This window comes from Caenorhabditis elegans, chromosome IV (assembly GCF_000002985.6).
Source record: "Caenorhabditis elegans chromosome IV".
Classification (NCBI taxonomy): Eukaryota; Metazoa; Nematoda; class Chromadorea; order Rhabditida; family Rhabditidae; genus Caenorhabditis; species Caenorhabditis elegans.
Genome location: NC_003282.8, coordinates 9470769 through 9493276, shown reverse-complemented (window position 1 = coordinate 9493276; position 22508 = coordinate 9470769). Strand labels below are relative to the sequence as shown.

The window sequence follows — 22508 nt, the reverse complement described above, 5'->3', positions numbered from 1 at the left end:
CTTAAGAACTAAATCAATTGGTACTAACTGTTATATTTCGCTAAATTCTGGAATTGTCAGGTGAAAAACACCTGCATAGCACAAAGTTTTCGATTAAATAAAAACAATACGCCATAAGTCCAATTTTCGAACATTTTTTTTGTCAGTAAAATATGCCAGCTAAAAATAAAGGTATCAATCCGCGTTTTAAAACTTGATCGGCTCACGAAAAGAGAGGTTTCGTGTCGGCACATTTGCCCATGTTTCAAATTGATGCAAACCTCTTCATGAGTATTTGGAAAAAATACAATTATCAACCGAACCATGGGCAGAATAATTGGAAATTCAAGAGATAAATAATTCGTGTACGTTTCCAAGAAAAACAAAACTTTGAGCCAATGATTTGGTGCAATGCTTGCACAATACGATGTGAATATACCGGTTGCTGGAAGTCTGGATGCAAAATATTCAAAGAAAAAATATGAAATACTTATTAATTGGGACATTGAAATTGCCATAAATAAGTGGTGATTTATTTGATTTTCCAAATTATTTTATTTGGATTTCCAGTAAGTTTTAATAATTTTACCAGTTACTATTAGACTTGGAATTAAGTAAATCCATGGTATGAGAACCAATGGAACTACAAAATTGTTCCATGTGAATTTAAAATTAATATATGACTGATTGTAGTGAATTGTGGTCTCGTTAACAGAAGACATTGCAGCTGGAAATGATTTTGCAAAAACGATATAAAAGCTGTTATAATAAATTATTCTTGGTTTATAAGTTCTTGTTCGCTTTTACTTAAAATTTTGTGCAGACATAATCATATTGTCTAGTTTGGGACTCAGGTTTTCTGATTTTTAAGATACAAATCAGAACCACAAATACGCAAATGTTACTACTGATAGTGAATGTAGAACATCTCGTCTGGTTTAAATAATTTTTCATTAGGTTTTGTTACGGAATTTTAATTTTTTAACAAGGATTTTCTGATTATTTTTACAATAACATTTTTAACTGACAGTAAGAATTTTAAGCAGAAAGTAGTAAAATTTATGTTTTCATATGACAAATGGCTATTTTAAAAGTTTCAAAGGGAAGAAAAGTACTCTTTAGAATTTCATAACCTACAGTTTTTGATAATATTTTTTAAAAATATTTTTTTGATTACACAGGCCATATTCTGTGTGAAAATTACGACTGTCAGGCTAAGGTACACGTCGCAGTTGCAGAACTGAACTTTAATTTTTTAAATTGGAGGCCATGTTTTATTTTATTTAACAACATTGCTAGCTAATTATTAATTAATTCGTCTTCGGAAAGAAGTTGTTGAAAATACAGCGTCATTCGACATTGAAGTTTTAAAAACAGGATGAGTCAAATAAAAAATCCACGGAACCACACAAGTTTGCAAATCATTAGCAAATGGTTTGATAACGACAAGTAATGAAAAGTAAGAGTTTGTGCCATAGAAAAGAAGATACATCAACTGCAAATTGTGAACATTAAGAAGTTTTCTTGAGGTTTTTTTTAACTCACAATAAATCCTCCATTAATAACATAAAAAATAATCATAACAATAGTAGTTATTGTTATTGACAATTCAGCTTTATAAGAAACACTTTGTTTTTGTAAGCTCACTATTTGAGATTTTGCTTGTAAAACTTTCAAAAAGAGTAGAATGTTGGCCAAAATGGATAGACTTAACCAAGCAACAGTGTTGTAGAGGTATAAATAGGAGTTTCTCATCTGAAACATTTTACATGGAATATAAGAAAAGTTGCAAGCTCAGGGTGCAATTTTTCAGTGTTTCATTTTTTTTATAATTTACCAAGTTTTTTTTGTAAAAGTTTACCAGATCCGCGGGATGGTAAACGGTAACGTTCGTTAATCGTTTTTGTTAACTAGACGTTGTGTGATATACCAAAAATAATAAAAATATAACAATATAAGGTAAAAAATTGAGAGTTCAAAAAAGTAGGAAAAATATGGTAATTTTTGATAAATAACTAACCCCAAAGGCAGCATTTGCGTAGTAAATGTGAACAGCTCCAAGTGGATAAGGTGAACTCAGTTGACGACAGACACCTACAGCCGGAATAAGGAAAAATGTGAAAAACAACGGATATATCCAAATTAGAGGAACTCCAATTTTCAATAAAACTGAGTTTAACTGAAAATCAAAACTAGTATTTAATTTATTCAATGTTTGTCTAAATTACCCTAAAATTGCTCATAGGAAAACCGACCACAACCAATCTGACAACAGGCATTAAAAATGGAAAAATCATTGCAGAATAATTAGTATAATAGGCAGTCATAAAAATAATTTTTAGAAAATGAGTTGGTGGATTAGATGCACACCATGATGTAAATAACCCTGTTGAAGGAAGTCTATGCATCAAATAATCGAATAGGAAAAATACAAAAACGGTGAGTTGTGAAAAAGAAATAACTAAAAATACGTGTGGGTTGATTCCAGGCTCTGGTTTCTTCCAATTTGTTGTCATACTAATTGCTAATATTTTACAAATTATATGGAAACTAGGAAGTATATAAATCCAAGGAATAACAGCAAATATTTGTGCAAATCCATTATATTCAACTTGATAATTCATATAAGTCTCATTAAAGTGAATAGTACCCGGCCATAAAGAGTTATTTGATGACATGATAGGATATATGGTGAAGTCAGATGCTGTGCTCAAAAATTGGTAAAACTTTCGCACAATGACACAATTTATTTGATTACAGGTGAAAAAGTATGATTTGATAAAAATTCGATGGAGAAGTATATGTTTATTATTTAAATGTGACTAGTTTTTCGGTTAGCCTTTGTGCCCGAAGCAGCTGAACCTGTGATGTTTTATTTAGAAACTAGAACCCTTTTAAAAATGTTGTGTATTCTTGTAGATCAATAAATAGTTTCAAAATGAGAATTTATTTTAATATTCAAAATTGCTCCGCATGTTATTCCCCGCAGTTGAAAAATTGAGGAAAACACCGATTTATGTTTAATTAGTTTGCATTACAATTGTATATTTGGTGCTGGTTAAGTTAATATAAAGCAATTTAAATTTCAGGATGAAACAAGGTGTTAGACTGCATGAACTCTTCTTTCAAATGCTCCTCCAGTGTCGGTCGGTGACTTTTTGAAAACAGGATGGGTTTTATAAAAAATCCATGACACTAAGCATGCTTGAGAATCATTTCCAAACGGTCGAGCTAACAAAGTGTATGACATGACAGAATTGGTTCCGTAGAATTGATAATAGGAAAGCTGAAATGATGGACTTGTTACGGGTCTGTTCTCGGTCAAAGGTGTTCCAATTTTCATTCTCTATATATGTTTTTCGGATTGTAAAGAAAAATACGTTTTAAATAATTGGTAGAAAAAAATGGAAGCATCTAATAAAAAATTGAGATTTCCCATCGTGATTTAAAAATAATTTTACTAATTATATAAGCAAAATTTTTATTGTTTCCAGTCTCACCAGAGTTAATCCATTTGTGACATAGAAGACAATCATTGCAATTGTAGTATACGTTATTGATACTTGTGCTCTGTATGATATGCTGCTAACTTGTTGAGTTATCAGCTGTTCTCTGGCACGTGTTAGTTTCAGGAATAAAATTAAATTGGCTAGAACAGAGCATGCTAGCCAAAATGACGCGTTGGCCAGGAAGAACGGAGTGTTACGGAGCTGAATCATTTTTTATGTATTTTTTTTTACTTTTTGAAAATTCAAAAAATTCTCAGTTTTAAAATATTGATTGTTAAATTGAAAATTGGAACTTACTCCAAACGCAGGACCGACGTAGTAAACCCAAATTGATCCGAATTGATATGGGAACTCTAATTGCTTACATACTCCTATTGCAGGAATCAGAAAAAATGTGAAGCAAATTGGATAGATTAGAGCAACTGGAACAGCAATTCTCATTACTATTGAATTTATCTGGAAATTCGTTTTTATTGGAATAACAAGAAAAATCAAATATGATATTATTTGAAATATCTATAATAATCACTTAATTAATTAAACTTTTAGAAAAATTATCAGTTTGATGAATTATCTGCTGGCAATTATCCGCGCTCCTAGGGCTTAGATGTTTCAGCCCACAACAAAAACTTAAAACTAATCTATAGAAAATATTTCCAATTTCTTCAAACTATTAAATACCTTATTGTGATTTTTTGGATGTGTGATTATGATCAACCTAACAATTGGCATGAAAAACGGATATATCATTGCTGTATAGTTTGTATAAGAGGTGAAAAATGAAATTGTCAAAAGCCATTTGTTTGGTTCAATTGAAGCACAATACGAGGTAAACCATCCGGTAGCTGGCAATCTTACAATTAAATAATTGAATAAAAAGTACGAAAAGCATGAAATCTGTGTCAAACTAATTACTAGAAACACATATTGATTTTTCCCCGGTTCAACAGTATCCCAATCGTTTGTCAGGTAGACCAAAAATATTTTTAGAGTTACATAAATTGTTGGAATCATATAAAACCATGGAAGAATTGCTAGAATCGTAGGAAATCCATTCCACTCGTAATGATAGTTAAGATAAGTTTGATTGAAATGTATTGTATCAGGGAGTCCAGACATTTTGTGAATTTCTTCAAAACGTGAGAAATATAAACACAAAACTATGTCAAAGTTATACTAATATTGATATCGGTCTTTGAAGTATTCGTTTGCTCATAAAATCTCGTTACGCCTGCTTCCCGGAGTTAGGTAATAATACATTTAGAGGGGTAGTAAATCTGAAAAGTATTAATATTGCTATACTGACGTAAAGAAGTTTATTAAATGAACTACAAGTTCACATAAACGAAAATTAAGATTTTTTATCAAGGTTTTGAAGGGGATTTACTTCCGTTTCGAAAAAATGTTTGTTACCAATTTTATGATACAAAAGGTTTCAGAAATTATATGAAATTATGTTTTGATTTCATTGAAATTAGCAGTTCCCAGAAACAATGTTTAAGAAAAAAAGATACAGTCGTTGGGGACGAAAAAAACTTTATTCGAAGATTTATCATTTTTCGTTTTTGTTTTTGGGGAAAACAAGTTAGGGAAATTTCGTTGACTGATTCGAAAATTGGAGACCATCAATTTTTAAATTTTACCCTCAAAAAAATGATATTCGGAATTGTAACCAGAGCGTAATCATGTTTCAAACATTTAATTTTCAAGAAAAGTTTTCAAACTTACAACATTTTCGTTTTCGCTTTCGAAAAATTGTAAATTTAGCGATTTAAAAAAAAATTTAAGACAGTTTTAGTTTAAAAAATGTGGCTCTTATGGTATAAAATCTGCCTGTTAAAACATATTTTACTGAAAAAAGATGAGAACAAAAAGTTGAGAGAAGGTGATAAGGTGAGATCCGTGATAGATAGTACCTTTCATGTATATTGCTTTGGTTTTGGTGTTTCGTTACTAATAAACAGTTTTTATTCAGAGAAATGCAATGAGGTAGAAAAACGTGCAATACTATTGAAAACGGCTAAACTCGTGATTTCAAGAGAGATCTTTATAATGGTTGAATAAACTAGAAATGCGCAAATTCTGAAGTTTGTGTAACACTTGAATACCTTTTTTAAAAAACCAAAAAAGTAAACTATGTTCAAAGCTTTTTTTTTTGGAAAAAAAAAGATGATGTATGGATAAAAGAGGTTAAAAAACAAGAAAAAAATTTGAAGTATCAGTTTGATAATTCCCTTATTGGCTCTATTCGTTCAATAGATGCTTCTGGGTTAACAATTGTTTTCTTAAAAACTGGATGAGTCAGAAATAGAATCCATGCGATCATACATATTTGGAGATCATTTCCGAATGGTCGAAGAACGATGCTATATGCCATTGTTGAGCTTGTACCATAGAACATAAAGTAGTTCAACTAAAAATATTAACTTAGTGGAAAAATATTTTTAAAGTATTTTTCAAAAATGGCTGCATTAAAACTTTTTCCAAATATGCTTAAATTCTCATGTTTGTCATGTTTTTTCCATGTTTCTTTAAAAAAAAAGAAGCATGAAAAAGAAAAGAAAACTTACAATAAACATTCCATTTGTCACATAAAATGCAATCATTGCTATTGTGGTTCTTGTAATTGAAACTTGTGCTCGATGTGATATCCCACTTGTTTGAACTGTTATCAGCCGTTCCCTTGCTTTTGTTATTTTGAAAAATAGCATTATATTTGCGATGGTTGCTAAAGTAACCCATATAACAGTATTCACCAAATAAAATGTGGAATTTCGGAACTGAAAAATGCGATCAATGAGTTTTTGGAGAAAAGCGTAAAGTCGTATTAATATTTTTCCGACTAACCCCAAAGATTGCACCAGAATAATAAGTCCAAATTGCTCCAAATGGGTATGGATATTCTAATTGCTTACATGTTCCAATTGCTGGGATTAAAAAGAATGTTGAAAATATTGGATAAACAATGGCAAATGGTATGGCTACTCGCATTATGATCGTGTTAATCTTGATGGTGATAAATTATTTTTTTGGTGAGATCAACATTTATTTAAGAAAAACTCACTCTATCATGGTCTTTTGGAAATGTTAATATAATTAAACGCACAATAGGCAAAAGGCATGGAAAAATCATTGCAGAATAATTGAAGTAAAATGAGAAGAATATGATAAGCTTTAGCCAATGATTAGGTTCAATATTAGCACAAAAAGAAGTAAATAATCCAGTTGCTGGAAAGCGAATATTTAAATAATCAAAGAAGAAAAATAAATAACTAAATATGAGTGATAAAGAAAGAGTTAAAAATACATGTTTATTTTTGCCCGGTTCCAGTTGTTCCCAATTGGTTTTTGAATAGATTAAAAATATTTTATAGATCACAAGAAATGTCGGAATCATATAAAGCCACGGAATTATTGCCAAAAAAGTTGGAAACTCGTTGAATTGATACTTGAAGTTCATATAGGAATCATTGAAGTGAATGGTTTCTATCGGAACGATTAGAGATATTTCAGGCATTTGTGTTTCGGTTCAAATTATATTAGTTTGGTGCCGAGAAATATATATGGAAGTGGAAATAAGATTTCTGATCAGACAAAATAAGAATGTCATGCTAGAACAAATAAGAAAATAAGTATCAATTATTGGAAATGGCAGTGTAATTTTATGCTGTGTAACATGAATATGAATTCTTGTGAAAGAGAAGTTTTGGACTTGACGTTTAGAAAAAGATGGGGCACATGGGATGATGGTTCAGTCTTATGGAAAACGTGCAAAACTTTACAATTTGTCAAACTCCGGAATCGAAGCTGTGTTCACCTATTGATAAGCAGCTTTTTTGAGTCGGGAAGTTTTGAGGCCGGCTGTTTTTGCACTTTTGATACATTTCAGAAGCACAAAATATATTTTAATAATTGTTGGGACAAAAATTTGAGAAAAACACGGGTTTGGTTATTTTTGGTTAAGCATTTGTTTATGGGCATGAGGCTGGCGGAATATAATACTACTATTCTTAAACAATTCCTATTTTTATAACAGTCACACAGAGTCGGGCTACGCTTTTTGAACCATTTTAAACCCCCACAGTCAATCCTCTATGTCAATCTGTAGTTTTTTACCAAACCCTTGCCAGTGGGATGAGCTGTTGAATCACCAAAAAGCAAAAGTTTCTACGACTATTTTAAGAACAGTCAAGGTCGTTCAGGGTTGTTTTAAAATAGAAGACTCAGGTTTTAATATTGTTGGAAATTGCATTACAGACATTGAAGTAATTGTTAAAATATCTGCGCTAATTCCAATACTTTCCAAAATTTTAGTATTTTATATAGGACTTGCCAATTCTCCAGAAAACACTTTTAACATAACATTGTCGGTTCTTTATATAATCTGAATTCGATGTACAAGTATTAAGCTGGAATTTTGAAATTTTAATCTCAATAGTTTGTCTGATTATTTCTTCTAAAAATAATATTTCTGTTGGTAGTTATGAAAAACAATCAATACCAGCAATCTGGGAAACATTTGAAATATGGTTTTTCCCATAGGAAGGGATTGTACCAATTTCCCTGTCTATCTACCAGATGTCGCAATAACTGTAAACGCTGCAATCGATTCAGATGTTCACCCTCTCTATAAAGTAGTACACAGAGTGCATTGTTTTAGAACAATATTACATTCTTTTTACCTAGTCGATTATTCAACACTAAAATGATCAACTCACTGCAGGATCTTACTTCTCAAAAAGTGGCAGAGTACATTCACAATGGTTAGTTTATTCATTAATTTTTCTACTTGTAAGTTAACTTTCAGGAGATTACAATGAAACGGCATACATACTTGACACAAAAACAAGCAACAAAGTGTTTTCAAGATTACTTGAGTTAAACAATGGGATATCGGAAAATTTACTTAAACTGATCGATGGTAAACTGAATTTGTCAAAAATCAATTTGCAAGGCGTTTCTGTTAATAGAAAAATTGTTAACATGGTAAATAAGTATTGTTTAGAATCTCTTATTTTGGGATCTTCAAATCTGAATGAAGGACCTTCTAATGACATATTCCGTAAGTTGTCGTAACTAATTGGATGCGTAACCACCAGTGGCAAAATTTCCAGAAGCGTGTGTCGTTGATATGGCCAGTTTGCTAAAAAATTTGCTCAATGAAGGTTCCCTTCTGAATCTTCGACATTTGAGTATAAGGACTAATCAAAAGTTTCTCAGTGAATGGACACAAGAGGTAATTTATTTTGGGAATTGGGAAATTGTCGAGGCCACTATTTTCCCATCGGCCCTTTGGGGTGAAAAACTGAAAAACAGAAAATTTTGCAAGATTATTTTTTGATTGAGCCATTGATTTAGAGAACACTGTCAAAAACATGCATAAACGCCTTTGCAATTTTTCGACATTTTTCGGCAAAATGCCGAAAATTGGTATGTATTTGAAATCTCATTCTCATTCTTATATGTTGCATGGCATTCTAGATCAATGAACCACAAACCTTTCAAAATTTTCAAGCTGAAAATAATACTTTTTAGTGATACCAAAACCAGAATAATTTCAGATCTCATGCTTGCTGCCCAATCTCCAGAGCCTATCAATAAAAAACAGACAATTTTTCTGTGATGAGTCGTTTTCTGAACACTGTCAGAATTTTTCTAATCTTCTGTTTCTTGACATTAGTGGAACAAATTTGGAAAATCTTTGGGGGATTTCCCATTTAAACCATCTTCAGGTTCTTCACATGAGGAACTTGAAATTTGAAAATAATAACTGTTTGATGGAACTGTTCAATTTGAAAGATCTGAGAGTCTTGGATATTTCAAGAGATTGGTACGTATTATATTGATAGTTGAAAACTTTAAAAACAAATTTTCCAGGGATATTCTCAATACACAAATTATCGAACAATATTTGGAATGTGGAATGGTTTTGCCAAAATTGAAGTTTCTTGACTGTTCAGGAACTGATATATGTCAGTACTTTTTGGATAATTTACTAAATACTCATGATAATTTAAAGCAAATCGTTACATGGAGTGAGTTTTAAAAGTAATTACTCCTAGTTCAAGCTTGGGATATTTTTAGATACTCATTTGGAAGATGCTGTAAAAGCTGGAATAGAATTATTGAATGGATCCACAATTACTACAACAATCAATTCTCTAGTTCATTATATGAATTTAAAGAGAAAAGCTCCAATTGGATGGTGTTTGGAAGTAATTTCAAATTTTCTAGAAATTAATGAAAATGAACAGTTCAATGTTTCGGAATGTATTAACCATATTTCTCGAGCAATGGGCATTGAAAAGTCTTTAGAATCAAGACATAATGGAATCAAATGCTTAACACAAATTTCACTGTGAGTTTTCAATTTTTCATAGTTATAATATTTTTTCAAAATTTCAGTCATCATTACAAAAAACTTCGCTCATTCGAAATTTTCCGCTTACTCGACTATTTATTAAACTATTGTAACGAACTTCAACATTATAGCCCAGAGATCAATGAACATTTCTGGACTTCCATTATCAATCTCATTAGCCTTGGAGCATGCCAATTCGACTATGACAAGATTTGCTTGACGGTATTAAAATATCTTACCAAATCTAAGCATTTCCATGGATCTATTACGTCAACTTGTAGTATTTTGACCGTTTTGATTCCCGCAATGAGTCGAAAGTCGATGATTTCAATTACGAATGAAAAAGAGAATTCAACGCAAATCGTCGAAATTTTAAAACTTGGGCTCGATTTGAAATGTGCTCCCTGGTGCATATCTGCGTTAGGCGTACTTCAACTTTTTTCACTGATCAATCACGATGCTTGCCGAAATATTATTTCGGTCGGTGGAATAGATATCCTGTTCAAATGTTTGAAACTAGCCGTCAAAGATATACAGACGTTAGCAATAAATGTTCTAACGAATATTGCGATTTTGCTAAAATATGATGAAATTCGAGAAATTTTCACAGATGAAAACAGTCGGACTATCAAGTAAGTATTGAAAATATTAAAATAAGAGCAAAGGATTAAAGTTATTAATTTTATTAACGCAAAATTTTTCCTTCTCAAAAAATGTCTGAAATTAGTAATTAAAAATTTCAAAAAGAAGTTTATTCAACTCAATGTTCCATAAAGTTTCAAAATGTGACAGCGCCCGGAGTTTTCATGGATATGTTTCGTTCAGATCCTTGTTCTTTGACATAAAATTTAAAAACAGTTTTTAGCAACTTAACCAATTTCAGGCAAATGTTGAATAAATTCGATGTCAGCCGTTCAATGCATGTAATTTCCCTGCTCACATTGATCCTAAGCCGTGAAAATGGTGGAAATGGTCCAATTCACTGTCGCTTATGGAGTTGTTCAAGTCTTCTAACAGTTGACTGTTTTACAGACTTTTTAACCGGATATTACAAGATTCATTACACAAAATATAGAGAATTAAGTGACCCAACTAGTGTTCCAGTATTCCCAACTTTATGCTCTCTTTCCGTTTCATTACATTTCCCATATGTATGTTTCAGTGATTCACAGATTCATAATGTTCAAGTGACATACCCAAGAGCTTTTGAATTTAATTGTAATTCATTTATGTTGTTTTCAGTTACATTTGCTTCTTATCTATTAAAAACTTATCCAAGCACACCAAAACCAACAGGTTTGTCGGTTTTAAATATTATTAATAATAATGAGCTTCCTACGATTTCTGAAACGGATTAATAAAAAACGCTTTTACTTGTTTTGAAATATTCTTTCTCTTCTTATGTCATTTTTATAAACATTATAAAATAAATACATTTTAAACTGAAGTAGAATGTTCAGTAATTTCTCCACATTGACCAGTTTTTTGGAGTTCTATATACAAGTTTCTTAAGATCTTCATAGAACTAGTGAACTCTGAAAATTCTTGCAGATCAATTTAAATAGTCTGAAAAACATGAGACAATTGTCCAGTGGTATGCGAAAAAAATAACACTCATTTATTAACAACACTTTATTGACACGAGATCTTCCTGCGAACGCCAGAAGATTCCCACAGACAACGGGAGTTTGAGTAAATTTAAAACTGATGTTTCTTCTACAATCTCCTCCTTATATAGCCATCTGATATGACCTTTCACGTAAAGGTCGCAAAGGTTGTTTCACGCTTTATTGATAGTTCATTTGTATGTATTCTTTCGATCATAAAGTTCCTTTGTTATTGTAGAAGTGTGGCCATGTTGAAGTTGCTTGCAGATTAGTTTCATGAGTTGTGTTGCATGGTGGAGTGTGCCGAGTGTCATAAGCCGTTGATATAGTTTTTTAAAAATATTTTTGACAGTAGTTAGCCGAGAACAGGAGAGGTTCATCCTATCCGTATTTGCGCCAACAATGAAAGCATTGTGATGATTTATTAAGAAAAAAGCAAATTTAGATACAGTTTTTGATATATCCGTTTTGTTCAATATGTTTGCCAATTTACATATGAACATAAATCGTAAATAAATATTTTTTCTTTCCTACTAACATAATCAAAATGATTCTATTCATATTTTTATTTTCTTCATATCAAATCCTTTTCACTAATACCTTTTCAATCCATGGCTCAACTCATCGGCTCATTTCTCTCATTTCTCCACATGCACCTGCGTCACCAAATATAATCACTCGTGTATTTTCCAAAATCATCTTCGTACCTATTTCCTTTTTCAACCCAATAGTTGAGTGTTTTCTTGATAACCTTCATTAATTTTAAGAAGACTATCTAATTTTAGGAAGAATATATAGAAAATATACGGATTCCAATGGCTTCTTTAATCTAAATAAGGCTTTATTCTTGGGAGGGAGAAAATGAGCACACATTCGGCACAGAAGCTGCCTAATTTGCATGAGAGAAAGAGACGAATGTCCAAGAAACCAGATGATGATGATTTGATTCCTCAACATTTTGAATATGAAAATCAATATGAGAAATGGAGAGCTGCAAATCCGAGAATCGAGTAAGTTGTTTTTTTTAATGTTATCAGAAAGTTCTTAAAGCGCTATATTTTAAAAGTTACATATGTCAAATTTTTAACATTTTTGTTCATTCGTGCGGTAACAAATTTGGTTTAAAAAACAAATAATTCTTATTAGGTTTCGAAGATATAATAACATTTTTTATTCCTTCAAACAAAACACTTTTTAGATATGACTTTTCGGTAGATGAATCTGGATACATTTACTGGATTTGGACATTTTTTGTTGTATGTGGATGTTTATACAATATAATTGTACTCTCTGTATTGGCTTTCGAAAATATAAGATACGCATACATTGAGAAAATTCTTCCCATCAATATTGCATTTGATACCGTTTTTCTGTTTGACATCATACTTCGATCTATGTTGTGTGAGTTTTTAACCTTTTTTTAATTTTAAATTTTATTTTTAATTTATCCATTTTGTAAATGCAGATTGGATAATCTAAAATGGTTTTGGAAAGTTTAGATTTTTTAAACCAAAATATTTTCAGCATTCTACGAAGACGGAGTTTTGATCACCAGCTTTTCAGAAACTTGGAGACATTATGTTCACAGGTACTTCTTATCTTTCTATGATTTTAACGAGGTTGATCAAAGAAATTACCAGTTATCGTGCATTAATTTCTATTGAGTGGCTACTATAATTACGTTTGAAATCTGATAACATGTAGCTACATATAAACTAACAATTTTAATTTCAGTTTCTACTTTGCAATTGACCTATTAGCAATCTTCCCATTCGACTATCTGCTTATTCGAAAAACTTCGGCCGCTTTCTGCAGATTGAATCGATTTTTAAAGATTTATCGAATTGCTAACTTTATAGCACAGTCCTATGGAAAGTTGACTCAGGTTTTCTTAATCACTAAACAGAACAGTAGTTCAGAAATGAATTCAGGTTACGATATCACTCTCCAAAATATTTACTGCTTGTTTTTTGTTGTTCCATGTGAATGCTTGCGTATTTTATATAATTTCTGTGAACAGTGACACTTCGTCGTGGGATGGTGAGTTATTTAAACAAAACATTTTTCTTTATTTTTAAAATAAAATCCCTTTTTAGGAGTAAATGCAACATTTGACGATGATGAATATCTTCCATGGCCGTATACACCAGAGAAAATTACAGGTACAAATCAGGGCTGCAATAAGCAATTTTCTAATTAATATATCTGTCAAAAACTTATTTCCAAATCTTTTGGATACTTTTGGAAATTTTATTCCTATAGTGAAGAATTCAACCAAACATACAATTAGGCAAATCAGATATTAGCAAATTAAAAAAAATCAATATCCAAATTTCAAGAATTCATTTATCTCACGATCTCATTCCCGTAAATTCTCCATTTTCAGATGCTTACTTTGTTGGCTGTGACGGCCGAACAGATTGTTACAATCCCTACTTTTATTACGATGAAGCGAGGGAGGATCATCTTGTGGAACTGTATCACTTTTGGAGAACGGATAACAGGTAAACAAATAACTAGTGTGACTTTGACAAGAGGTCAAGCTAGCTATCTTGGAAAAATCTCAAAACTTTCAGAACCCATATCTACAACTTCTCCCAATTTACAAAAGAGTATACATTGTCAATGTATTGGTCAGCAATGACAATGACCACATTAGGAGAACAACCTGCACCGAATACTTCACTACAAAATGCATTTGAAATTGTTAATACTTTGGCAGGACTTTTACTTTTTGCCGTTATAATGGGAAGTATCGGAGATCTGGTAGCAAATGCAAATGCTGTTAAAACATTTTGGCAAACATTAATGGATGGTCTGAAACAATATATGACCTATAGGTTTGTAGTTTAAAATATTTAAATACAACTTTGGAACTCTTATGTTAGCTATACAATATAAATCCGGTTTGAAAATTGTTTACAGAAATCTCAACGAGCGATTGCAAACAAAAGTATTGAAGTATTGTGAATATGAAATGGCAGAAGAGACAATTATGAAAGAACATGAAGTAAGAGATGAACTTCCAGCTAAACTATACGGGCATGTTACCACTTCAATTATTGGAGCATCGTTAGTGAGGTCTCCATTATTTAGGGTAAGAAATTTTCGGAAAAATCTTTAATGATACAAATCAGAAGTAATAGTAAAAACATTTTCTAATCAACGATGTATGGAATTTACAACCAAAGTTTTCCGTTTTCAAAAATGTGGTTTACCGTATTTCCTCCAATAGTTACTTTGAAACGTTGTGAAAAGTCAAATCCAATCAGAGAATTGAAACAAAAACAAAGAAAAAACAAGGCATAATCTTCAAAAAATGTGTTGTTCATACATTTTTCAGGCGTCTGAACGAAGTTTTCTCAATGATATCTCTCAACTTTTGGAGCCTCATTACTTTTGTCCTGGAGACGTTGTAATTGAAAAAGGACAATTATGCAGTGTGAGCTACTGGGATTTGTAGACTAGATATGAATTTAACCTATTTTTAGTCAATGTTTATAATTGTTTGTGGACAAATGGTGGAAATCACTGAAGACAACGAAATTGATCATTTCGAAGGAGAAATTCTCGGAGATGTTAATCTAATATGGTTCAATAATCATTTGAATCATAATCGTCATCAACATAATGTGATATCAAGTGCATTTTCACAGATTCATATGCTCAGTAGAGATGATTTTTTCAAGGTTCTGAGCTCATATGATCCTAAATTGAAAAGAAGATTGTGTGATGTTGGTGAGTTAAAATTGTATTTGTACAAAAATATATGAGTTTTGTATAAAGGTAGATACTCTATATGGCATTGCAACTTTAACTCCTTTCAATCCACCTAATCAATCTTTCAGCTTTCTATTTGCAACGTCAACGTGGAGAGCTAGATGACAAAAAACGTTGTCTATCGGAAAATGAGGATATAGAATCGAACCTAAAACGACTAGCAATTGATACTCTTGAACTTCATGACAAGATGACGGAAATGGAAGAAGAGTTTTGGGTGAGTGCAGACCAGATACTCTTGTAGACACTCTTTAGAAGAGATTGGTTATGCCCGCATGGCGCAGGTGGTAAAAGTGTGGCCTGGCAAACAACGGGATGCAGTTCATTTCCACTCGCCTTCGGGTCGATGATTAGATTATTCTACTGTTCACGTACCGACTGTTCAGTGGTGGATAAACCTTCTATGAGACTTTTTGTTTTATTTTTCAGGATTTTTCTGCAACTGCAAAAAGAAAACTTTTCGAGAGTGAGATGGTCGTTTGTGACCTTTTGAATAACAGTCAAAGGAGGAGTCGATAAGTATTGGTGTCAAGAAGGGGGTAGAAAAAAACAAAACGAAAAGAAGACCGATCATCATTGAACCGGTTGTGTCGCAATCGAGAGAAGAAGACTTTGGGAGGGCTACGCATTTTTCTTCATTGCTGATTTTTTCGCGGTCATTTTCATTTTCATTTTTCTCTTTGCTGTTCTCTGTCTGTTTGTCGAAGTGACAGGTGGTGTGCTTCCAAGTTTTTTGCCATTTCAATTCTAACAATATGTTGTACCACGTGGAAATGTTCACGATTATTCTGTTATTTGGATTCAGCTTGGCGGATTACTGTGGATCCGATCAAGTACCATATGGAATGGAAGTTCATCACAGTGGAGTGGTTCGATTAATGTGTTCAAAACCTAATTGCTACGACAAAAATTATTCGGTAAGTCAATAGAGAAATTCGCATGGAAAATCCAAAAAAAAATCAACTTATAGGACTGTCCAGAACGTGCTGAAAGTCGGCATGGATGTCAGAAGTCGAATCAATGGGTTGGAGGATTTGAGAAAAATATTGAAGGAGATTTATATACAATGTGCTGCGAATTTGAAGGATTAGAGAAATATGCTAAAGTTCGATATTCAGATGTATGTTTGATTCAAAATGTATATTTAATTTTAAAATTGGGGTGGCATACTTTCAGTGAAAAAATTATTCTGGTTTTTTCCGTAAAATACTGTATTAAGCAGCTTTAAAAATAAATTCAAGATTAGGCTATTCATTATAGATTTATAAATTATGTGCAAAAAGCATTAATTTTCCAATAAAAAAATAAATAGGATATAACCAAACTTGGAATTATTACCCTGTATGAAAAATTATACCTAGCCCTGTCTGAAAGGAAATTTATATTTTCAGGTCCGTATTCGACGAGGTGAATTTTTCGAAGGAGAAGAAAAAGAAAATGATGATGGAGATGTGGTAAAATTTGATGTAATAAAAGATATTCGAATGCATAAGGATGATGAAGGGTTCGTTTGTTCTTCTTTTTCAAATTGATATTTGGAAGAAATATTTTTTCATTAAATCTAGTTCTAAGTTTAATCTAAGTTTCCCTAAAACAAGTTATCTCAAATCGGGCCTGGAAATCTGATAAAAAGGAGATGAGAGAAAAAAAACGACATCACACTTGAGTGGTTATTGCCACTGATATGATTGATAGCATTATATGGAATCAAATATTATTAACATAAAATTATAATTATGTGCCTTTGATATTTCTTCGAGTTGAACAATCAAATTGTATAACCCAAGATTTATTGCTAGAGGAAATTTTGCGCGTAAAATTGATAAGTCGCAACACTTGCATCTAGAGGTATGAACCTGAAACAAAAACTATTATAATAAGATGGTGCTCGTCTTAAATATTTTCAAAGGATTGGACATATGTATTTTTTCAGACAAGCTTACTACAACCTGACGGTTCTTTCATTCAATTGTGAATCAATTCCCGATGTGAAACCAGCTTGGTACCAGAAGAGTCAATGGCCATACTTTCAATTTGCAAAGAACTGATTGGATTAACATGCCAACTAGGTCATCGTCATTTAACATATTTGTTATCATTGTCCATTTAAACGGGAACTTAGTTAGAAAAAACACGGGTCTGTTGTCTGACCGGTGATGTTTGAAGAAAACTTGTGCCCTATTTGCTTGTGATCTTTCGAAAACAAAATAAATTTATGCAATGATATAAAGCGATTCTCGAAAATTTAAAACTCTCATAAAAATATGTGATAATGTTTTTTGAAGACTGTTTTCAATTCTTCTTTCGGACAGGTGATACCAAACAACGATCGTTCCACCGTCAAATGGGCCACATGGCTCCTAGGAATTGGAATTAGGTCCGTCGTAAGATCCTTCCAATCGAGTAAAAGCCGATTTAAGGATCAGAACAGTGTTCGAATAAATTTTATGGATTTTGAAAATAAAATTTTAATGCCATAAAATGTATAGTTTTGCCCAATTTAAAAAAAAAACAACAATAATAATACATTTAATAAACGCACAACTTCACGTGTGCACATTCAAAAAATATTCCTTATCTGATTTTACATTAAATCGATATTTTATTAGTTTCAAATTAGTTTCAAATTTCAACACAAAAGTTTTAGTAGACAAGTCGAAGTTTTATTGTGAACAATGTCGACAATGAGTGAGTTTAAATCGAGTTTCGGGCAATTTAAAAAAATTAAGAATTTCAGGTAAAGAGCAAGTTTCAGTGCATTTTACTCCGTCAAGAGTGAATGTCGATAAAATATTGGAAAGATTGATGAACATTGGGAAATTGGGTTCTGGATTTACAACTACTATTGATGAAGCGGTAAGAGAAAATAAACCGTGGGCTGACTTCTCGATATATGCATAATGTGCGCATCACGAAAACGACCATTCATAATTTCAAGTCGCGGTGTGCAAATCGCGGTTGATTTTGCTGGCAAAGTGTGCATCGTGCATCCATAATGCCAATTTTTAGAAGGTTTCGAATATTCACATCACAAATGAATTATTCTACCGACTCGCTCAAAGCGGGCCGCGGTTCGACTCATTGTCGCCCTTAAAGATTATATCAGGTCGGAGATTGCGGCGGCGTCTTTTTTAGCCTCCTGACTCGCCTTCGTAGCTATGTATATCCAGCTGTTTTGTGCGCATTTCACCCGCGCAATGACTTCTTATAGCATACTAATCTTTATAGGAAATATCTGATTTCATTGCTGAAACTCTTCAAGTGTTCCAACGTCAGCCAATGATGATTGAATGTGCTCCACCTCTCACAGTTGTTGGAGATCTTCATGGACAGTTTGGCGATGTCATTCGCATTTTCAACAATGTCGGTTTTCCACCAATTATCTTTTTCTCGGTGATTACATTGATCGTGGACAGTTCAGCATTGAGACAATCATGTTTTTGATGTGCCTCAAAATGAAATTCCCAGAGAATGTCATTTTGTTGCGTGGGAATCACGAAACAAGACTGATCAATCGCATTTATGGATTTTACGATGATCTCAACAAGCGTTTCGGTACTCCAAGATTGTATGAAGACTTCACGAAAATGTTCGAAATGATGCCATTGACGGGGTTAATCGGTAAACGGATTCTTTGTATGCATGGAGGATTGTCCTCTGATTTGCTGAACTCTCCAAAATTAGATATCTTGAACACATTTGCTCGTCCAATGCATGTGAGTATATAAAAGACCATGAATGAAAAATGAATAGAAAACGAAATCAGAATCTCTGTTAGCATTGTATAACCTATTCATTTCAGGATCCTCCAAATCCATCTCTCGCCATTGATCTTCTTTGGTCGGACCCGGACGTTAACACAAAAGGATTCAAGTCTAATATCAGGTAAGCAAACATTTAAAATAGAACTGGGAAACCGGACGTCTGGTTTTTCGAGTGCCATTTTTATACCTCGTTCCAGATTTGTAGAGCATAAAACACAGCTTTATATGAGATTTCATTCAATTTTCAGAGGATGCAGTTGCACATTCGGACCCGATATTGTTGCTCAAACGTGTGAAAAGTTTGGACTTGACCTGATTGTCCGTGCTCATCAAGTAGTTCAAGATGGTTATGAATTCTTTGCAAACCGTAAACTCGTCACACTTTTCTCGGCACCCCACTATTGTGGTCAGTTTGACAATGCTGCAGCTGTGATGCAAATCAATTCAAATATGGTTTGCTCATTCAAGGTATTTTCATTTTATAAATTAATTCATGAAACTCATTTCCTTATTTAGATCCTACGTCCCGAATTCCCTGGTAGAGCAGCTCCAAGTCATGAGAAGTCGACGGCTACGATCCTCTTGCCACCTACCTAGAACATTCTCCTGTGAACATGTGATCTAAATAAATCTGAATTTGTTCCGCTCTTTGTCATATGTTTGCCAATATTTATCTGATTTTCAAAAATCACAACGAACTCTCAGCGATTCTTAAAGTGATATTTAGTGCAATCAACAATCAAGATATTCTAGCTTTCTAAAAAAGAAGTTCTGGAGTAAAATGTAATAAACCTGTTGATTTCCACAACCGACACTTCATCTTTACGTATTTATTTGTCTGTTCCCAATTGCTTTTTTTGTTTTTTTGTTCCTCAAAAAAACAATCATCCATCATTTGTTGTTCACAGCTCATCTTCTATTTCTCTCACTTTCAGGAGGTCCCACAAAGATGCCACTTTTTATTTTTACTTTAATTTTGTCTGATCTTTTTTAAAAATACATTGGTAATTGAAATTAAAATGAAACCGCTTTTATTTTTGGCTTTTCGTTTTTTTCTAAAAAGCAATGTGTTCAACATGTGGGTTCGATGGGTTTTCTGGGAGCTCATATGAGTTTTATTTTCTTCTTTTGATATTTAACTTTGAACTTTGTGAAGCTGAACTATGGTAAAGTCAAAACTGCAGAAATTCTTCTAAAACTTTGTCACATTGAAACATCCAAGGATATCTAAAAAAGCATTGACATGCTTTAACAATTTGAGTCATTTTTGAATTATTGCAGAACAATTTTCCGTTTTCGAATGGGTTTCAAAAATAAGGCTTCTGGAAAATAATAAAAATTTGTTTTTAAAAATTTATTTGATCTTGATTTTCAGATCAAAACACTACTTATGTTATCTTTTTTCAAATCCAAAAATAACTTGACTAGACATTGTCCTCTTTAATCATTCCCCTTGTGGTGCTTGATTCATTTGTGTATTACTCATCTTTTTTCTAATTTATTAGTTGTAATTATGGCTTCTCTTGTTTTTTGAATGTTTTTTTTTTGGCTTGTTTACTACAAAAGGGTCCTAGTAGTAATTTGAACTTTGAAAATAAATGGCTAAGATTTTGAAAAAGAAACAAATATTTTAAAGTTAGTAGGAAACATAAAAAATTATTGAAAAATTCTATAAAATGCATAATCTTTATTTTAGGATGATTTGCAAGCTGTGTAATAATTTGAGGTGTTCGCTAGTTTTCGAGAAATGCAACTTTACTGAAACATGTTTTTATCGAATTGGGTGAAAACATTTTTCAGAAGTTATTCAAATGAAAATAAAGTTTCAAACAACTTCCAGAACGTTTTCCTACTCCGGAATGCCCTTAAAATTTTCAAAGTCTGTAAAAATCTTTTTTGGACCTATTATACGGGCTTAAAAAGTGGTGAAAAATGCTCTGATAAAACTTCAGATCGAATTTTTTCTAGTTCAAGTTTCTCAAATGCAAAAAATTATTTGTGAAGACACATGTTTTCAATGATTCGGGTCTTATTCGGGATGCCCTGTGTTTTCTATTTTGCTTGCCAATTTATTCAGAATATTTCTGGAAAAGGACGTATTACATTCTGTACTATTAAGGGGATTCGTCCTCAATTCGATCAGATAATGATTCCTAACTTGATTTGATTGTACTTTCATTTCCGAGTTCACACATTTTAGCAGAAATAATATTGGCTGAACTCAAAGAAAAAACTATAAATAACTAACCGAAAATTCACCGGAACTACGTCGATTCCTCCAGTGCGTTTTAGTATTGTGATGCGGATTGGTATGAATAATAGTCCATATGACGGAAAACTGATTTTTTCCAGTTTTTTTTTTACTGGAGACGCCACAATTCTAAAACTTTTAAAGACAGTAGTGAACATTTTGTTTTAATTAATTCAAAACAATACATCTGAAACACTCCAAAATATTTAAAATGTAAGAAAACTTCCAAACAAAATTTTGGTAAATGTCAATTTTTTGAGAAACTTTGAGAAACTTGAGAAACGAGTGTTTCTTCAAACCCATGCAATATTTAAATGCAAATTGAAACTTAATTAGAATACAAAACCGTCAAAAAGTGGTAGATCTGGCGAAAACTGACAGTTTTGTTCTACAATAATATATTTTCAAACTTCAAATACTGACTGCATTTTACTTTTTGCTGAACAAGATAACTGTAATACAAATTATTTCCTATTCGGTTTAAATTTTTTATTTGAAACACAAACATTAAAACAAAGCTTTTCCTGTTCATTACGAAGTTGAAAAAAACAATCCAGAATTAATTTGTCGACAGTTTTATAATAAAAATAATTTTCCATATGTTGTTAGTATTTTTTTTTCTACAGCAAGATTTTTTAATATCTTCATTTTGCTTCCAACATTATTAATTTAATTTATCTCACCCGGTACTTCCGTATGCATTAGTAAGTCTTTGGTTTATCACAAGATGAATTATCACAAGAGTTTATCACAAGAAAGACTGAGGGCCTTTGCCAAGACTGATCACAAATGAGGAATAATTTTTGATTTTGTTGATAACGTTGCTTAATTTTTTAAACAACCTTCGAGTTTTCTATTAAACATTGTTTGGATTCGGTATTAACTGTGATTTTTTTAGAGAAGTAAGATTAAGGGAGTTTACTTATTTTTATAAATTTCTACAACGGTATAAACATTCAAAAAAAATAAAATAAATATTTTTGATTATTTTAACTGAAGGAGAACACTTGACGATGATTTATGCAAAACTGTTACTTTGAAATAATAATTTTTATCTTCAAATTCGTTAGCTTCTTTGAACTTGATTTCTTCGTGCATTTTTAGAGAAATATCTCCTTTTTATCATGCACGCTTGAGTACTCACAAAAGTTTGCTTCGCTGCTCTTTCTCTCTTCTTATATTATCATCTTTATCAATTTCCCAAATTTCAATACTAATTATTTCTTTCTATCATATATTTTTCCTTCTTCATTCACT

The 22508-nt window shown here is 32.0% G+C and overlaps 6 protein-coding genes, 5 non-coding genes and 2 pseudogenes across 14 annotated transcripts; 5 read left to right on the top strand and 8 right to left on the bottom strand.

Moving 5' to 3' along the window:
* Nucleotides 1–56: 56 nt before the first annotated feature.
* On the bottom strand, nt 57–701 carry C33A12.18 (annotated as a pseudogene). The gene has a single exon. A coding segment is annotated over exon 1 (645 nt).
* Nucleotides 702–1285: 584 nt separating this feature from the next.
* sru-6 (Serpentine Receptor, class U) lies at nt 1286–2657 on the bottom strand (the record flags this gene model as incomplete). Its single annotated transcript, NM_069276.1, has 4 exons — nt 1286–1474; nt 1525–1734; nt 2000–2158; nt 2208–2657. The coding sequence occupies 4 exons, from the start codon at nt 2655–2657 to the stop codon at nt 1286–1288; spliced, it is 1008 nt and encodes a 335-aa protein (NP_501677.1).
* A 250-nt stretch (nt 2658–2907) lies between these two features.
* Nucleotides 2908–4662, bottom strand: sru-1 (Serpentine Receptor, class U). Its single transcript, NM_069275.4, has 4 exons — nt 4170–4662; nt 3786–3944; nt 3480–3689; nt 2908–3265 (listed from the first exon to the last, which is right to left on the bottom strand). The coding sequence occupies exons 1-4, from the start codon at nt 4605–4607 to the stop codon at nt 3083–3085; spliced, it is 990 nt and encodes a 329-aa protein (NP_501676.2). The 5' UTR covers nt 4608–4662; the 3' UTR covers nt 2908–3082.
* Nucleotides 4663–5706: 1044 nt separating this feature from the next.
* Nucleotides 5707–7005, bottom strand: sru-2 (Serpentine Receptor, class U; the record flags this gene model as incomplete). The annotated part of the gene is made up of 4 exons (NM_069274.3): nt 5707–5901; nt 6059–6268; nt 6336–6494; nt 6553–7005. The coding sequence occupies 4 exons, from the start codon at nt 7003–7005 to the stop codon at nt 5707–5709; spliced, it is 1017 nt and encodes a 338-aa protein (NP_501675.1).
* A 1131-nt stretch (nt 7006–8136) lies between these two features.
* gadr-2 (Leucine-rich repeat-containing protein) lies at nt 8137–11296 on the top strand. The gene is made up of 8 exons (NM_069273.3): nt 8137–8251; nt 8296–8550; nt 8603–8724; nt 9050–9318; nt 9366–9523; nt 9573–9846; nt 9894–10481; nt 10733–11296. The coding sequence occupies exons 1-8, from the start codon at nt 8194–8196 to the stop codon at nt 11205–11207; spliced, it is 2199 nt and encodes a 732-aa protein (NP_501674.1). The 5' UTR covers nt 8137–8193; the 3' UTR covers nt 11208–11296.
* A 943-nt stretch (nt 11297–12239) lies between these two features.
* Nucleotides 12240–15755, top strand: cng-3 (Cyclic nucleotide-binding domain-containing protein; the record flags this gene model as incomplete). The annotated part of the gene is made up of 13 exons (NM_001028023.4): nt 12240–12466; nt 12655–12857; nt 12981–13044; nt 13191–13341; nt 13388–13496; nt 13553–13618; nt 13843–13960; nt 14033–14296; nt 14382–14553; nt 14800–14898; nt 14948–15194; nt 15305–15453; nt 15666–15755. The coding sequence occupies exons 1-13, from the start codon at nt 12318–12320 to the stop codon at nt 15753–15755; spliced, it is 1881 nt and encodes a 626-aa protein (NP_001023194.1). The 5' UTR covers nt 12240–12317.
* On the bottom strand, nt 14215–14235 carry 21ur-12874. Its single transcript, NR_056401.1, has one exon.
* On the bottom strand, nt 14216–14236 carry 21ur-13951. The gene has a single exon (NR_056400.1).
* On the bottom strand, nt 15512–15731 carry F38E11.21. The gene has a single exon (NR_056399.1). It is a non-coding gene; the product is annotated as an Unclassified non-coding RNA F38E11.21 (non-coding RNA).
* On the top strand, nt 15578–15648 carry F38E11.14. Its single transcript, NR_003451.1, has one exon. It is a non-coding gene; the product is annotated as a small nucleolar RNA F38E11.14 (small nucleolar RNA).
* A 65-nt stretch (nt 15756–15820) lies between the features above and the next one.
* On the top strand, nt 15821–19644 carry wrt-3 (Warthog protein 3; the record flags this gene model as incomplete). Of its 2 annotated transcripts, NM_001392370.1 has the most annotated exons (8): nt 15821–16153; nt 16207–16356; nt 16628–16740; nt 17170–18092; nt 18465–18952; nt 19039–19121; nt 19249–19468; nt 19517–19644. In NM_001392370.1, 4 exons carry the CDS (start codon nt 15992–15994, stop codon nt 17282–17284), a joined length of 540 nt encoding a protein of 179 aa, NP_001379102.1. The 2 variants fall into 2 exon arrangements, with proteins under 2 accessions (NP_001379102.1, NP_001294092.1); NM_001307163.3 differs by lacking the exons at nt 18465–18952; nt 19039–19121; nt 19249–19468; nt 19517–19644 and having other exon boundaries at nt 16082–16153; nt 17170–17284.
* F38E11.8 lies at nt 17912–19597 on the top strand (annotated as a pseudogene). The gene is given in 7 exon segments: nt 17912–17924; nt 17974–18092; nt 18465–18613; nt 18615–18952; nt 19039–19121; nt 19249–19467; nt 19517–19597. Coding segments are annotated over 7 exon segments (1002 nt in total).
* Nucleotides 19645–19853: 209 nt separating the features above from the next.
* On the bottom strand, nt 19854–19915 carry F38E11.22. Its single transcript, NR_056398.1, has one exon. It is a non-coding gene; the product is annotated as an Unclassified non-coding RNA F38E11.22 (non-coding RNA).
* Nucleotides 19916–22508: the final 2593 nt, after the last annotated feature.

Coding starts and splice junctions, on each gene's coding strand:
- sru-1 (NM_069275.4), bottom strand. CDS start 4,607: ATGTCTGGACTCCCTGATACAATACATTTCAATCAAACTTATCTTAAC. Junction 3,945..4,169: donor ATCCAAAAAATCACAATAAG/GTATTTAATAGT, acceptor ACGAATTTCCAG/ATAAATTCAATAGTAATGAG. Junction 3,690..3,785: donor ACGTCGGTCCTGCGTTTGGA/GTAAGTTCCAAT, acceptor AAAATGATTCAG/CTCCGTAACACTCCGTTCTT.
- gadr-2 (NM_069273.3), top strand. CDS start 8,194: ATGATCAACTCACTGCAGGATCTTACTTCTCAAAAAGTGGCAGAGTAC. Junction 8,252..8,295: donor GGCAGAGTACATTCACAATG/GTTAGTTTATTC, acceptor GTTAACTTTCAG/GAGATTACAATGAAACGGCA. Junction 9,524..9,572: donor AAAGCAAATCGTTACATGGA/GTGAGTTTTAAA, acceptor GGATATTTTTAG/ATACTCATTTGGAAGATGCT.